Source organism: Rhipicephalus microplus, chromosome 7 (assembly GCF_043290135.1).
Source record: "Rhipicephalus microplus isolate Deutch F79 chromosome 7, USDA_Rmic, whole genome shotgun sequence".
Taxonomy (NCBI): domain Eukaryota; kingdom Metazoa; phylum Arthropoda; class Arachnida; order Ixodida; family Ixodidae; genus Rhipicephalus; species Rhipicephalus microplus.
In genome coordinates, this window is record NC_134706.1 from 97066189 (window position 1) to 97082555 (window position 16367).

The following is a 16367-nucleotide window of genomic DNA, read 5'->3' on the forward strand; positions in this document are numbered from 1 at the left end:
TGGTTGACGAGTACGCGTGAATACCGCCGCGATTATTCAACGTTTCTCGGTCAGCTGTGGTGCGCAGTATAACGAACAAGCAGTGGCTGGGCATGCAACTGCGCCTATCTTCCGTCAAGGTGTCGCGATTGCTCGTGGTATTGTCACTTCAGTAAATGGGCACGCAGAGGCGCTACTGACGAATTTTACGAACGAACGCTGACACATCGGTAAAGGCCCTGCTGTCGCATACCTCGAGGAGCTCGACAACAGTTACGACTGTCTTGCTAGGCAAGAGGAGGCAACGGCTACTACACTACCCCATGTACCTACTGTTGACATCTGATGTCACACAGGTCCCGTTAATTAGGGAGGCGATCGCCGGGCTAATTCCGAGGGCCGAAGTATCGGCCCCCCAACCGCACCACGAAAGCGTGGACAATTTAGAAGTGGTCCTTTCTGGCGCGCCAGCGGACGCCGGCTGTGACCCAAAGAACAAGTCAGAGCCGAGAGTTGATGAACAAACAAAACTATATTCTCAATAATGGCAGATCGAAAACAATACACAAGAATGCACACTCCACAATAGTTGCATACAATATGTCACCAATCAAACAACGTACTACACAGTACAAAAAGCCACACTCGAAACAACGGACACAGACAACAATACGCCCTACAATGCAGTCGCATGCATTGAACAACCAAGACACTTAAAGACTAAAGAGATAGAAAACCTACTCAGTCCAAAGTTCTTGGAACAAAAGTCTTCCGAGAATCACTCACTAAAGTCCAGCGTTGTTGTCGTTCCGCTGCACCTCAAGTTTCTCTTCCAGGAAACCTCGCCGAAGTTTCTCTTTCAGGAAACCTCGCGTCTTCACTTGGCCACTCTCCAAGCTTCAAACTTCTTTGCCGGAAACACGTCGGCTTCACACACGCAGCTGTTGCCACGAGTCTTCGCTCGATAGCGGTAAACACACACTCTTGCCTGTAGCTCGAGTCATCAACCCTCAGGTGTAAATCCTCTTCTTCTCCTGCTTTGTCTCTACGGACAAAACCTTTGCCGACTACACGGCGGAACCCCTACGCGCTAACTTCCATCTTCTTCTGATCTTTCGTCTCGGCTGCTCGATTAAATACCTTCCGCGCGAGATTCCAGAAGGTTCTCATCATTTCGTCGGCGCGATGCGCAGCGAAGGCTGGGGGAAAGGTCGAGAGGATACGAGGACCGTCCGCGTCGGATGACTCAACCCGGCATTACCACGCCCCTTTCCATCTAGAAAATTCGAGTGCTTGCTCGGCCGCCGTTGTGGGGTGAGGAGGTTCGTGGGCGAACCTACGCTTCCGAGAGGGGAGAGGGAGCGTGCCCGGGGAGCTTGTGTTCTTCTTTTTTTCTTTTTCTTTTGACCTCGCAGCGACGCTCCGGCGTTTCATCGCGAGAATTTGGCGGCGCGCCCTTTTTGAGCGCTCGTTCTGTGACACTGCCCCCCACTTTAAGAATATTGTCTCATAATATTCAAAACCACACAACGAGCGTGAACAGTCACCACACACTCTCACAGACTGTAACACAATCCGTCGCTCTTGACACTTCACATTCACATTAGATCGCTCAATACAATTGTACATTGTAATTCGATTCCACAACACATAGAATATAGTCACAGGTACATGAATACAATACTGCATCACATATTCGAAACCATATAAATGTACAAAGTTCTCTCATTACAACAATATACAATGCTATACATCACATCGCCGTAACAAACATTTTGACTCGCTCGACATACAGTTGTGACACAGGACAACAACCACATTAGCTTAACATATAGCACTGTCAAACACATTCCGGTTCGACCTCAACACTTATCCTGTGCATTTCGAACGGCGCTTGCGCCCTTTTTTGCGGTGCTCGCTCGACCTCCTCTTATTGTTTTTGCTCGTTTTGTTCCGGCGAGCCCCTTCCAACGACGGTATCTGAGGCGGTGTCTGAGCCATCGTTGTCGCTTCCGACACTGCTAACGGGTCATGACGCTCAACCTCTCCTGCCCGGTTATTCACCCGCTTTTTCATGTCACGACATTTGGCCTGGCTGGCCGACTCCGTCACCTTTACACTCTCGCTCGTTTGAGGTCGTGCCGACGTAAGTCCAGCTGCCCAGCACGTGAACTCATTCAACACGATCATTTTCTCATTCACTGTCTCTTGCACCGCGGCTTGACCTTGGGCTCGAGTGAGATCCGTCACGAAATGCTCCTCCGCTGTATCTCGCGGTCGCTGGGTTGGCGAGTGCTCTATCTTAAGGTGTTCTCCCAATCGTTCTGGATCATTCGGCCCTCGCGCCCCGTCGATGTTTCCGATGACGAGGTCGTACAGGGGGTTCGTCATGCATAGAGCAGTAACCTTCCCGCTGAAGTACGGGGTTTTGACCTCAATCTCTGCTTCGGGAAGCATCCGAACCAAACTGTCAATTAGGCAGACTGGTTTCATTTCACCTGTTAACTCACCTTCCCGTACCAATTTTCTTCGCACGATAACAGTGGAGCTACCGGTATCTCTTAACACCGTAACCTTTTTGCCCGCAGCTTTTCCAGTCAGCGTTGGCTTTCCCTTCGTAACACCGGTTGGCTGTTTTGTCATTACAGCACCCACAATAGGAACTTTCTCCCCATTTTCAACTCCACGAATCCATCGGTGACGGCATTATTACCGGATTTCGGTGCCGCTTGCACACATGATATCTGGTGAGTTTGACTCGCTCCGTTTCGACGTGCGTCTGCTTTGTGCCCAGTCTGTCCACACTTAAAACATTTTACTACCGTAGGGCTCGTATAGTTAGTACGACAGTTGCTCGCGCGATGACCCACTCGGTTACACAGAAAACATCGCGGAACACTCTCCGGTGCACGCTTCTTTTGTTCGGGTGCCGAATTTTTCGAATCTTCGGGACACTTCTTCTTGAACTTGGCCAAATTAGTGCCACCTTGCGCTTCCAAGAATTGATCAGCCAATTCAAGCATTCCTTCAAATGACTCAGCCTTACTCTTTTTCAAGTACAGTGACAGGCTTGGGTGGCAACTAGTAAGAAATTGTTCTCTAACTAGGAGCTCTCTAAGCTCATCGTACTCCTGCGCTGTCCCTGAAAGTTCAATCCATCTTTCGAAATAATGGCAAAGTCGGGCAGCATACTGCGTAGCCGTCTCACCATCAGCTGGCATTCCTGTCCGAAATCTGTCCCGAAATCCTTCCACGGTAAATCCAAATCGCTTCAGCAAAGCCGCTTTCACCTTTGCATAGTTGGCTGCATCGGTCGGCGTCAGCCTGCCGTACACACTGAGCGCTTCACCACTCAAGCAAGTACTCAAAGCAGTTGCCCATTGATGTTCCGGCCAATTCTGGCTCCTCGCAATCGTCTCAAATCTGTGAAGGTACGCGTCAAGGTCGTCCTTCGTTTCATCAAACGCTACGAGCAGCTTGCTTGGGTTCAAGCGGAAGCCATGATCTTCCCGTTCGCTCCTTTCAACTCTAGCTTGGACCGGAGTTTCACTTCGCTGTTGCAAACGAAGCCACTCGAGTTCCATCTCGTGCTGCCGCTGCCGTTTCCTTTCAGCCATCTCCGCTTCTCTTTCTTCTCTCGCCCTTTCGGCTGCCAACTTTTCTCTCTCCAGCTCCAACTTCAATTGCTGCTCTCTTTCTTCTCTCAACTGTCACTCCTTTGCCTTTGTTCTTTCGCCATTTCAGCGGCCAGTCTTTCTCTCTCCAACTCTGCTGCTTTTTCTTCCTTGGCCCTCTCAGCTGCCAACTTCTCTCGTTCCAACTCAGCTGCTTTTTCTTCCTTGGCTCTCTCAGCTGGCAACCTCTCTCTTTCCAACTCAGCTTCTTTTTCCGCTTTGGCTCTTTCGACCGCCAACCTTTCTTTTTCCAGTTCAGCTGCCTTTTCTTCTTTGGCCCTCTCTTTTTCTTCTTTTTCCTTTTGGCTGAACCACTTCCGTAGTTCGGCGCCAGAAAGACCCATCTTCTCACCAAGAGCGACTAACTTTTCGATATCCATTGTGTCTCGCAATTATACCTTGCCGCGCGCAAAAAATATCTGCCTAAGTCAGTATATCGGAACACTCTCCTGCACTCATTAACGAGAACACTGAGCAACACACAAAATCGTTCCGACAGCAGTATCAGCAACTCGAGGCTCTTTCTCACTACTTTGGACACACTGTGTACCAAAAGGTCCTGTCGCGGACGCCAGATTAATTGTCACACCAGTCCCGTTAATTAGGGAGGCGATCGCCGGGCTAATTCCAAGGGCTGAAGTATTGGCCCCCCGAAACGCACCACGAAAGCGCGGACAATTTAGAAGTGGTCCTTTTTGGCGCGCCAGCAGACGCCGGCTGTGGCCCAAAGAACAAGTCAGAGCCGAGAGTTGGTAAACAAACAAAACTATATTCTCAATAATGGCAGATCGAAAACAATACACAAGAATGCACACTCCACAATAGTTGCATACAATATGTCACCAATCAAACAACGTACTACACAGTACAAACAGCCATACTCGAAACAACGGACACAGACAACAATACGCACTACAATGCAGTCGCATGCATTGAACAACCAAGATACTTAAAGACTAAAGAGATAGAAAACCTATTCAGTCCAAAGTTCTTGGGACAAAAGTCGGGATGATACTCTTCCGAGAATCACTCACTCATAGTCCAGCGTTGTTGTCGTTCCGCTGCCCCTGAAGTTTCTCTTCCAGGAAACCTCGCCGAAGTTTCTCTTCCAGGAAATCTCGCGTCTTCACTTGGCCACTCTCCAAGCTTCAAACTTCTTCACCGGAAACACGTCGGCTTCACACACGCAGCTGTTGCCACGCGTCTTCGCTCGATAGCGGTAAACACACACTCTTGCCTGTTGCTCGAGTCATCACCCCTCAGGTTGAAATCCTCTTCTTCTCCTGCTTTGTCTCTACAGACAAAACCTTCGCCGACTGCACGGCGGAACCCCTACGCGCTCTGGCGCTAACTTTCGTCTTCTCCTGATCTTTTGTCTCGGCTGCTCGATTAAATACCTTCCGCGCGAGATTCTAGAAGGTTCTCATCATTTCGTCGGCGCGATGCGCAGCGAAGGCTGGGGGAAAGGTCGAGAGGATACGAGGGCCCTCCGCGTCGGATGACTCAACCCGGCATTACCACGCCCCTTTCCATCTAGAAAATTCGAGTGCTTGCTCGGCCGCCGTTGTGGGGTGAGGAGGTTCATGGGCGAACCTACGCTTCTGAGAGGGGAGAGGGAGCGTGCCCAGGGAGCTTGTTTTCTTCTTTTTTTTCTTTTTCTTTTGACCTCGCGGCGACACTCCGGCGTTTCATCGCAAGAATTTGGTGGCGCGCCCTTTTTGAGCCCTCGTTCTGGGACACCTGACCAAGCGTAACTCCGATGGAAAGATGTCATCTTATGAAGCTGCGAGGGTCCCGTTGCAGTCTTGTACTTTGGGACCCTCTTCTGTATATTTTACTCCCTGTAACATCCTTCTATGACATGATAATAAACTGATTGATTGATTGATTGATTGCTAGACCAGTTTAGGGACTGCTTTTCCTCAACGTCACGAGTTCGTTAGACGACACTGACCAAGCACGGCATCATCATGGAAGAACCAGCTAGACCCATCTGACAGAACCCATACCGTGTTGCCCAGAAAGAACGCGAGGCAATACAGGAGCAGGTTAAGAAAATGCTGGAGGATGTTGGTATACAACCATCAAAGAGCCCTTGAGCGTCACCTGTGTTGCTTGTCAAAAAGAAAGATGGTAGCCTGCGTTTCTGCATCTATTATTGTGAGCTCAATCATGTTACTAAGAAAGATCCATAGCCACGGATCGATGACTCTCTGGACAGGCTACGACTTGCGCGTTACTTTTCATCTATAGATCTTAAAAGTGGGTACTGGCAAACAGAGGTTGATGAGTGTGACCCAGAGAAGACCACTTTCGTGACGCCTGACGGGCTTCATGAAATCAAAGTCCTCTCTTTCTGTTTACGCTCGGTCCCTGCCACGTTTCAAAAACCTATGGGCATTTTACTATCCAGTCTCAGGCGGAAAAAGTGTCTTGTGTACCTCGATGACATGATCATTTTTTCCGGCATGTTCGAAGGACACCTAAACGGTACTGCTTCATCTGTTTTTAGTGATGCACCTCTCGTGTGGATTGGTCGTCGTTTTCACCGACGCGAGCACACAGTGGATTACAGCCGCTACTGACCACCTTACCACATATGCGGAAACCAAGGCAATTCCAATTGGCACTGCAGCTGATGCGGCACAATTCTTGATTGAGAACATTGTCCTTAGACATGGTGCTCCCGTGGTCGTCTTATTGGACAAAGGAACTGTGTTCACAGCTTATCTTCTGCCTACAGTGCTTACACATAGTGGCACAGTGCATAGGAAGATAATAGCTCATCACCCACAATCGAATAGGCCCACTGAACGCCCCAACAAGACTATTGCAGATATGCTTTGCATGTATGTCAACGTGAACCACAAGAATTGGAACAAAGGTTTGCCATACGTCACTTTCGCGTATAATACGGCCCGTCAGGAAACAATGAGCAGTATCCATTCGGACTGTTCTATTGCAGCAAAGTAACTACAATGCTCGATGCTATGCTGCCCCATAATTTCAATGATTCAGAGACAAACGCCACAGACTTCACTGAGCATGCCGAGGAAGCGAGACAACTTCTCCGGATCAGGATAACCAGCCAACAAGAACGCGACGCCCATTCGTACAATCTGCATCATTGCTTTGTAGCTTGTACATCAGTGGAAAGAATCCGAATTTGGTCATCTGCGCGACGGCGAGGTCTGTCGGAGAAACTTGTACACTGATACTTTGGACCATATAAATTACTGCGCCGTCTCAGCGACGTCACATGTGAAATCTTTACTAATGGTTCATTTTGCTCAAGACATCGTCAGCGTCTGTCTGAGACTGTGCATGTGGTGCGCATGAAAACGTATCTTTTGGACTGATGTCAATTTCGACCAGCTAATTGCTCATCGACTGCTGTTTGGTGAGCATCGAGACAATGCTCTGTTGGAAGGGAGGGTAATGCAGCGTTCTTATTTGTGCCCAGCTATGCGCTGGCGTCGGTGAACACGAGGACCGATACGCACGAGAGGCGCATCACTAAAAACAGACGAAGAAGCAGTTCGTTTGGCCGAATCCACCTTTGGTCTCTGAGAGAACAGCATCTTTCTGTTTGTTGCAATAAAGCCCCAGTACTTTGCGAACTGTCAAGATATGAGCACGAACGCGCTTTCAAACTTCATTAAGGTTGTAACTAATAACGCTGAAATACGGTAAGATACCAAATATTTTATGCGTCCCTTTGTCAATATTACCGCTGTCATATTCCTTACCTAGACTGACATTCAACATGCCCAACTTTACTTAATAGCAGACACAATATAACACACGTGGAATTTGGTTAGCAATCTTTTTGTGAATGAAGTGTGGGCAAGCCTTCAAAATATCAATAATGAAACACGATTTGATTATGTCTCACTCGACAAGCTTTGAATGAGCACATAAATCTGCAAAGCTGAGTTTCTTGCCTGTGGACTCGTACGTAGCACCAACATGCCTGCTTACTAGCGAAACTCAGGGAGAATTGAAAACGTGATGAAGCCGGCCATGGGGGTTAAACTGTTATATAAAGATGCCTGTGGCAATAATTCAAAATTAAGCAAGCATAACTTGCCACCACGGCCAGCCAACCAATTTCGAAGTCTAATAAAACTAAATAAAATAATATTCGCCACTTCAAGCACCTCCAACCAGGAATGCATTGTCCAGTCCTTACGGTTATGAAATAAGTCACCTGAAGAGGGCGTGGCAGAATAACCCGTTGAAATACCGGTCTTCCGAATTGAGTTGGAGACGACTCAAAGGGCGAATGTTGAAAGAGATAAAACCTTAGAGGCTCTAATAACTCGTTCACCGCGAATATTGTTTCATTTGAAGCTTTCATACACAACGAGTATCAATACAAGTTTGCACACACTGGAAGCGTTCATTGCGGAATATAAAAACACATATCCTTAATAGATTAACAAATAATGTGGAGCTGCCATTGGCACTGTCACTTCGAAATGCTATGACATCGTGAGAACTAGCAATCGAAATTTAATTAATTCATTGATTGCTAAGGTTTTTAGTCTCAGCTGCAGAAAGCATGCTTTGCCAGCTATGGTGGTCCATGACTTTTTCAAATTAATTTTCTTCTTTTCTTTCAGTTCTTTGCAACATCGTTTTGATATGTACTTGTGCCTATCTATCCTGCTATATAGCCCCTATTTTGGTATAGCGGTATTGTAAATAAACAAAAAAATTAATTAATAAATAAATAATTAAATTCTATGTTTTGTTGCAATTGGTGTCGAGGAAATTTTGCGAGATAATCACCCAAATTTTCTGGTACAGTCATAACACCCGTAGAGTGCAAACGCCATCTTAGTGGGCAGTAAATGGTTTAGAATATATTGGTAATCAGCATACGTGCACGATTTAAACCTTTATCAAGGAATGAAGATGCGCTTCTGCATAGCACTGCTATCCGCATCCTGCTTACACGATGATGTGATGTTTCTTTTTTCTGTAGAGCTATATGGTTTTGATCTTACATTTTTTCGAAAACCCTCTAGGAAGGCGGTGAGAAGGGTGAGTACATTAACTCTTGGTATTGAGCAGATCAGATTATTCTGTGCAAAATGAGTTCAAGTGAAAACTTTTTCCTTAAAGAGTTTTGTGTAATTTCTGCTACACGTGGGAACATGTGCGACTTGAGTGTACAATCATGCTCGGCATATCAAGTAACAAACTAAATCTAGATGACAATATGAAGGGTACCATTTCACAGAGTTTGATGCTTTTTATCAGAATACAAGAGGTCTAAATCGGCTACAGAAAAACAGCACCCTGTATGTGTTATTGTGTGCTGCCAGCTGCATGACCACTAAAACATGGTAACAGGGCTGTCATCTGGTGCGTAGTCTTGCCGGCACTACCAGCAGCAGCGGTTCTTGCGGCTCCTGCAAGCATTATTTGGAGACCTGTTTGTTGGTGTCGGGAGCCACAATTCTTGTGATCTAAGTTCTACGCAAGCCATTTCTAAATCAATATATTCGATGAGCCGAGACGCACAGTGGGGTAAACATCTGCGACAGCGTGGTATAATTTAAAACGTGCTCAAAAATGAACTTGTCAAAAGGTTTTATTTCTTGTATTAAGCCACACAACTGTATAAAAAGTCACATAATCTGTGATAACGTAATGTACCAATGTATTACAATAGGAAAAACCTGTTATTTAGGTCATAAATATGAAAACACAGCACCACTTTTTGACTTGTGTTTTGAGGTAATAAATGGTATATTATATAGGTGCCGTGAGTAATGAATAGGCTTCAGCAAACTTTACAGTAAACGAGACTTTATGCAGTACTCGTAGCTTTATGTAGTACAGCACACAAGAGCAACATCGAAACGCAAATCATACTGATGTTGGAGCCTATACCAAGGGCACCACTGACCTGAACGCCCGTTCAACCTGGTCGACCAGCAATTACAAGCCGGCTAAGTCGGCGCTGAACACTAGAGCTCCTCTCTACTCCAGTGCGTGACGTTTGTGTGTGTGTCGGCTAGAGAAAGGTTGCGTTCAGCATCACCACCTAACGCGATAAAACGTAGCACTTCTTTCGAACCCTGGACCGGAAGTTCAATAGCATGTCAGAGACGTGGGGTGCCACACGTTTATGTGAGAATAAAACTCAGTTTCAATTTTTCTAAATTTGATAGCCTCATCTGCCCCTAAACGTTTTCTGAGGGTGATTATATACCTCGTGATTAATTTAGGAGGATGCTTTAAGTTCACCTTTAGGAGTGGGTCGCGATACCGTAATCCGGCTTTGGCGCATCATCACCTTCTGAAACGCTGCGTGCTTCATTTCTCGGTGCACGCCTGAACCGTGCCATGACGACACGAATGACTGCGCGCGTAACATTGGTCGTTTGAACTGTCATTGATTGCCTGCTATGAACACAGTTTTTAAAAGCCCACTAATCCACAAGTATTTCTCCTGTGAATCAGTTAAATGTCCACTGCGTGTCCGTAGAGCAACACGCGAAACTAAGCGGCTGTTCATTCTTTCAGGACAGTTCTGGTGCTGGTGATGTTTAAATATATTTTAGTGTTTCTAAAGGGTGGGTCTTTAAAACCCTCACTCATTGGTCAATTCGCATGTTTTGACACCTGGCGTGAATTGGTGGTATAGCCACGCAATATGTCATGCGTTAAAGAGACTCGAGACTCCTTTCGCTACATCACATTCATATTCTGTGTTTTGAAAGCATAGAATTATGTAGCTTGTTTCGTAGAAATTCCAGCGTCGGCGTTGCCATTGTTGATTGTGAGCCAAAAGTTATTTTATGCGCGACGAAAAAGCATTAACGATGCAAAAAATATATGATATAAATTACAACATATCCACAGAGTGAATTATGATGAGTGAAGCAAGGCGTCTGTCCATGCATCAGTTTATTCGTTCGTGCATCTGTTCGTTCGTCTATCCGTCCATGCGTCCCTCTGTCAGTCAGTCTGATGTCTGTCTGTCTGTCTGTCTCTCTGGCGACGAGCTAGAAACGCTGCGGCCCTCCGCACCCGCCGGTCCACTTCGTCCCCGCCGCACCAACGATCCGACACGTATTGCGATGATCCAGAACACCGACAGAGGCACTCGTTCCCCGCGCACCCAGTCACAGCCCACGCTGCAGCTGATCGGAGAGTTGTGGCACAGTGTCATCCAGAATATTCTCTCTGAACTGCAGTTTGTACGCACTTCTATGAGACAGCGTCATCTATATTATACTGCTCGGGAGATACTGCCAGTTATGCGTGACGCGGGACAAGGTTAGCCTAAGAGGAGCTTTGTTAGTAAAAAATCCTGGGTCACAGCGGGATCAAACGCGGGTCGTTTGCGTAGCAAGTAGAAGTTCTACAAGGACACGCGTCTGCTTGTGAACACAGTAAAAGTAATTTTATCTACTTGGAAATGCAGTGAAAGTAATTCGCTTTTTACAAATGCACGCGTCCTGTATACATGCTTCACAATACAATCTGAAATATTGCAGCAATATTGTGTCATACAAGTGCCCATTGCCAGCGGGTGTCAAAACATGTGACTGTCTTAATGAAATCATGGTTTGATGCTAGTCACCCACTACACAAAGGGAACACTTTATAGCACCTGATACTTTAAGGCCACGTAGTGGGTGCATGACAAGTTCGAAAAAATGTCAGGCACTAGTGTTTGAAGCACGAACTAAAAACAGGACATCGCTATCCCCTTCAACTAATAAAGGCGAAGCTTTCGAGTTCCATTAAATTCTTTGCCGAGCAGTTTCAACAAATGTGTTGGGTTTGTGGGGAAGCACCTGCTTAGGACGCAGAATATCTGGGTTAAATTTTAAATTGGAGCCAGAAATTTTTTTGTTTCACTTTATTTCCATTTAATTTCAATTTTTGGTACGAGAAGATGATGTTCGCTCACAATCCATGAGGCTGACACCAACACCGACGCCTGAATTTATGCGAAACAAGAACTTCAATGCTCTCGTGGGAAATCACTGATGGTCGAGCAGGTGTTTTGGAATTTTGGAGTTCTAAGTGTCTCGAGGCGTTCAGATTAGTTAGGAAGTCTGCTTGGCGGCCAGTGTCGCTGCTCATAAAGTTATTGCGTGAGCTACGGCGTTCGCCTACTCATTTTTCTCCAACCCTCGGTGATCCAGGACCCTGAGTATCGCGTGATCAATATGGCAGCAATACTTCACTACAATACGACATCCCCTGGGAATTCTGTCTCGCAAGAATGACAAGCCGCCTGATAGCAGGTTACGAAGGTGCTGTTAGTTCCGCTACATTAAACCTGCCCAAACACCCCAGTGTTCGCCTTCGTCTCTGAAGACTCTCTGAAAGACGGTGCATCAAATGTTTACCGGTGTTCATTGAACACCACCGCGACAAAGTTTTGGCGGTGATGACGTCTTCCTGAGAATTCGATTGCCCGTGGGAAGCGACGTGCAAATAGCAGATGTCCTCCCTCTTCAGACGACGCCGTAAGGTTTGGATCAGACTGTGTGACCATATCTGTTGGCACTCTCTCAAGAAAGAGAGATAGATTTATCCACAGAAAGGCAGAGAGTGATAGTGTGCTCTAGCTTGCTACTCTACACTAGGGGAAAGGAATGGGGGAGCAAAAAAAAATAGTGGATGACGATGGAGAGGTAAGGAGGTGAGCATGTACAGTCCATTCCGGTAGGCGTAGTGCTACAAACGCGTATCGAGTCCAGTAGCTTTTCAAAAGCTATGATCACTCTTATGGCCACCGTTTCACTGGTGGCATCATCCCAAGGACCCAATACAACCTCATTAGTCAGTAGTGGTAAGAGCAAATTAGAATCTCTCTCTTGCCTTTTCTGAACAACACGAAATTGGCCGTTGGTTAAGCAGAGTGGGAATCGGGATTCATTTTGGACCTGTAAAAGGCAGCGAGAGGCACAAATAGGGTGCACATTGAAAAACCCCAGGTGGTCCAAACTTCCGGAGCCCTGTACTAAGGCGTCTCTCATATTGTCATTTTCAGGGCGTTAAAGCCCACGTTCCAATTAAGATGCAGGAATAAATGTGTGCGCCAGTTTGCAGAAAACGCATAAACAGAGGCATTGATTATCAATGAAAATCGCAGTTCTTATCTCTAACTATCAAATCATGTTAGGTAATAGTCATAATAAAACAATTCTTTGAATAAAATAAAAAATTGCATATTAGTAGAATAAAAATTAGCACATAATTTTAATGCAGCCATAGGTAAAAAAGCAAATATTACGCAATTTTGTTATCCAGGGAACTAACACTAAATTAAACTGGTCATCATTTCAGGCTAGCTCATACATAAGCGCTGTCTAATAGCTTCGCGTTTTGAAGTGAAGCATTTTCTAAGTGACTAATAATTTCCATAAAAAAACAAACCTTTTACGAGCGCGCCATAGAACATCAAGTACCATGTGCTAGTTTTGTAGCACATTGGGTTGGGAACAAACTTAATGAAATACAATATGTTTTCAACAAATATGCATTCCCAATATAGTTGCTTCAGGACAGAGATGTGCTCCTTATCAGCCGTGCCATATATGGACGACCGGATTATCCTATGTGTGTGCAATCACGCTCACATGGATTGTATGCTGAAAAAATCCGTGCGAATTTCAGCTATTATGAAAAAGATTTGAAGGTAAGTATACTAATATTCTTTTATGTCAGAGGAATATGTGTTATTACGTCCTCTCTGGCTGTCTGATGTCTTACGCCCCGTTACACGATTTAACAATGCTAGGTAACTGCGAGTGTATACCAACTATTGCATATTAAGATATATAAACCGTTCAAAAGAAATGTGATATAAAAATTAGGAGAAACAACTTAAGAAGTGTGACACCGTAAGAAGCTACATAGATATGCATTGTTGTCAGACTTCTTAAAATGTGCTCATGAAAATGACATTTGCTCATATTTCACTTTTACAAGAAAATGGTTGTTGTTTCCCATGCGACACTTCTACTTGACTGTCTTCCATCAGACATAATGCTGCGTGTTGCTGTAAAATAAACGTTTTGGCAACAATTTACGACCATTACGATCCTACCTTTTTTAGGGCCCGCTGCATATTGCCAACTTATTAGTGCACTTATCAATATATTTCCTCTTAGCGTATTGATACAGGTGTCATGCGCCCATTGATGCGGTCTGTATTTTCTGCTCGTGACCGAAGTTCTACAGATATTCCTTCAAGTAAAAAAAGGCATATTATCAATATATCGAAGACAGATTCTGTCTAACTCTTGCCTTATCAATAGCTCGATACATTTCTGCTATACTGAAGAAGGTGCGTTAGAGTAGTGACACTGTTCTCCGATCAATCCAGCCCATCGCATCTCTCAACGCATCAGCCATGATACAGCCGTATACTGCCCCCGTGCCCGCAGTGCCACGCATCTGCAATCATTCTTGACTGCCTTCGACTTGAACAATCTTCCCCCAGATATTGAAGGAAGATTTGCGTATTTGCTTGCGGTATTTTCCGCAAGCAAATACGCATTATTGAATACTTGCGGTATTTTCAATAAATAGGTGAATAAATAAGTGAATAACTAAACATAAATAAATAAATAAATAAATGTCTACAACAGTTGTAAGACACAGAAACCCTCACACGTCAAATAATTGCGGACTCACCACTTGTAAGGCTATGCACCTCTGGATCAAAAAACTAGGAACACCTTGAATCTGCAGCCTTTTCATTATCTGACACCCTTCTGGTCCATATATTGCCTTGGTGTGCTCCTGCAGCTTACAAGTACCGTTACAAATTGTCCGGAATGGGGCACATGAAGGACAGAATCATACTGTGCATTTAGGTTGTTCGGTGCTTGTACGAGTTCATCAATTCCACGATACGTTTTTGCCGAAAGGTGCTTAAATTCCATTTTTATGGTAATGACAATGACGAACAGCGTGTCGTAGCATACTACTGCTGCTGGCTAGCAGAAAAGCAGCGCGCCTTAATCGATGTAGTTCAAGCCTTCAAAGTCAATACACTGTCCTGTTGTGAATAAATGAACTCCACTCATGAAGGTCATCAGGTGCATTCAAATCATTTTTTAAATGATCGAATACAGTCATTGGGCCATGCCCGTAGTCGGAAATGAAGCCTTTGAACAAAAAGATTTCTGCTCCTTTAATGCTTAAAGGTGTGAAGGGCGCGTTTTAAGTGTGTGCAGTTATGAGTTGTTGTGTGTTATTGTAATCAAGTATTGACAGTGCACGAGAAAGAAAATAAGCTATTCGTTGAGCAAAATGGTAAAAGAAGGCACCTAGGAACTGTAAGATGTTTGAAAACGTTCTTACAAGACGTATCTTCGACTTGGTCGATGTTGACGGGAGAATGTGCTGCCTTTGTGGCGGCACGTTCTTCGACGCAGCGGCTCGTGTTGACCGTTGTAGATGCATCTCTATCAACAGTGATAAAGAAATGCAGCCAGCCAGAAGAACTAAAGCATGAGGCACCATCCAGAAAGATAGCGGCGATCGGAAGCACACTCAGAGGAAGTAAGAAGGAAAGAACAGGAAGGGAAGGAAACCGGGGTTGTTGACCCATCTAGTAGGACTGGTATTCTACCCTACACAGGTGACCCAACACAGGGCAGTTTTAAAGGTGAAAAAATGGCGATAAGAAAGAGAGAGAGCGCACAACGTTGGACTTCACAGTCATCGTAACACACGTCACACAGCACGCACAGTGTTCGCGATGCTGCGCAATATCGGCATGTTCCTTTCAGAACTCCGATAACTAATAAGGGTACTTGCTTGGGCAAGTTCCTAGATATTTGTTGTCGCCTTGTTGCGCTTGTGTCGGCCTATTTCTTCATCCCAAGTGTTCGTCTTTTAAGCAGTGCGCAACAAGGTGATTCCGATTATAAAATATCAATGCATGGCATTAAACTGGAGAGCCATGTAAATGGCTACAAGCCGGTATATGATTTAGATTTTCTACTCTGGCGCATGTACGTTAATTTAGATACTTTCATTTTCTGGAAAGCAGCAAGCTCGGGAACGTTGTTGTATTTTCTTAAAGCGAATAATTTTGTTGCCCCGCTAGTGCTTGTTAAGATGGCTTAAAGCCGCAAAGGCTGTTATTAATAGATATCGCGAATTCATGATACTATGATCGTTTGTGGTGTGACCTTATTAGCTGTTTCTTACCAATGAACGCAGTGTGTGGGCCTCTTTTCTTGCCCGTTCCGACCAGTGATGCACGGCTCTTCACAACGTCTTTCGCTAAAATTCATATACATGTGCATGTACCCAAAAAGTTTTTTGTTACAGATAACAACTTCCATCTTCTAGGCAGGTGCGATATATTAAGCTCCTACCTTCCGTGAGGCCCAAACGTGGCCTGAATGCGCAGTACACAGTCGATGGCTATTGCGATGAGTGATGTGATATAACGCAACTTTATACGGAATGATGTTTGTTGCAAAGCGTTTGCCTAATGTCTAAATAGTGCTGAATATACACAGGGAATGATTGCTCAATTGGCTAATACCATGTATCTGAACTTGGCTTCACCAAGTCCGCTGAAACCAACCCACACAGGAAATGCGCAGCTGCCCCAACAGTATACGACGGAGCACGCAAGCTGAGGCCAATTTATGGAAAAGTGAATGCAAGCGTGCTCTATCAGAAAAGAGATTGATTGATACGTAGTGTTCA

General features: G+C 45.2%; 1 protein-coding gene across 2 annotated transcripts in view; it reads left to right on the forward strand.

Annotated features, from left to right (window-relative positions):
• The window catches only part of LOC119180083 (uncharacterized), a 56427-nt gene that overhangs the window by 22042 nt on the left and 18018 nt on the right, over positions 1–16367 (forward strand). Inside the window, exons 3-4 of one of the 2 annotated variants that reach the window (XM_037431226.2) lie at positions 8644–8702; positions 13186–13329. In XM_037431226.2, coding sequence (XP_037287123.2) covers positions 8644–8702; positions 13186–13329 — 203 coding nt within the window. The remainder of the gene's footprint in view (positions 1–8643; positions 8703–13185; positions 13330–16367) is intronic. The other variant, XM_075869504.1, reaches the window with a different exon arrangement.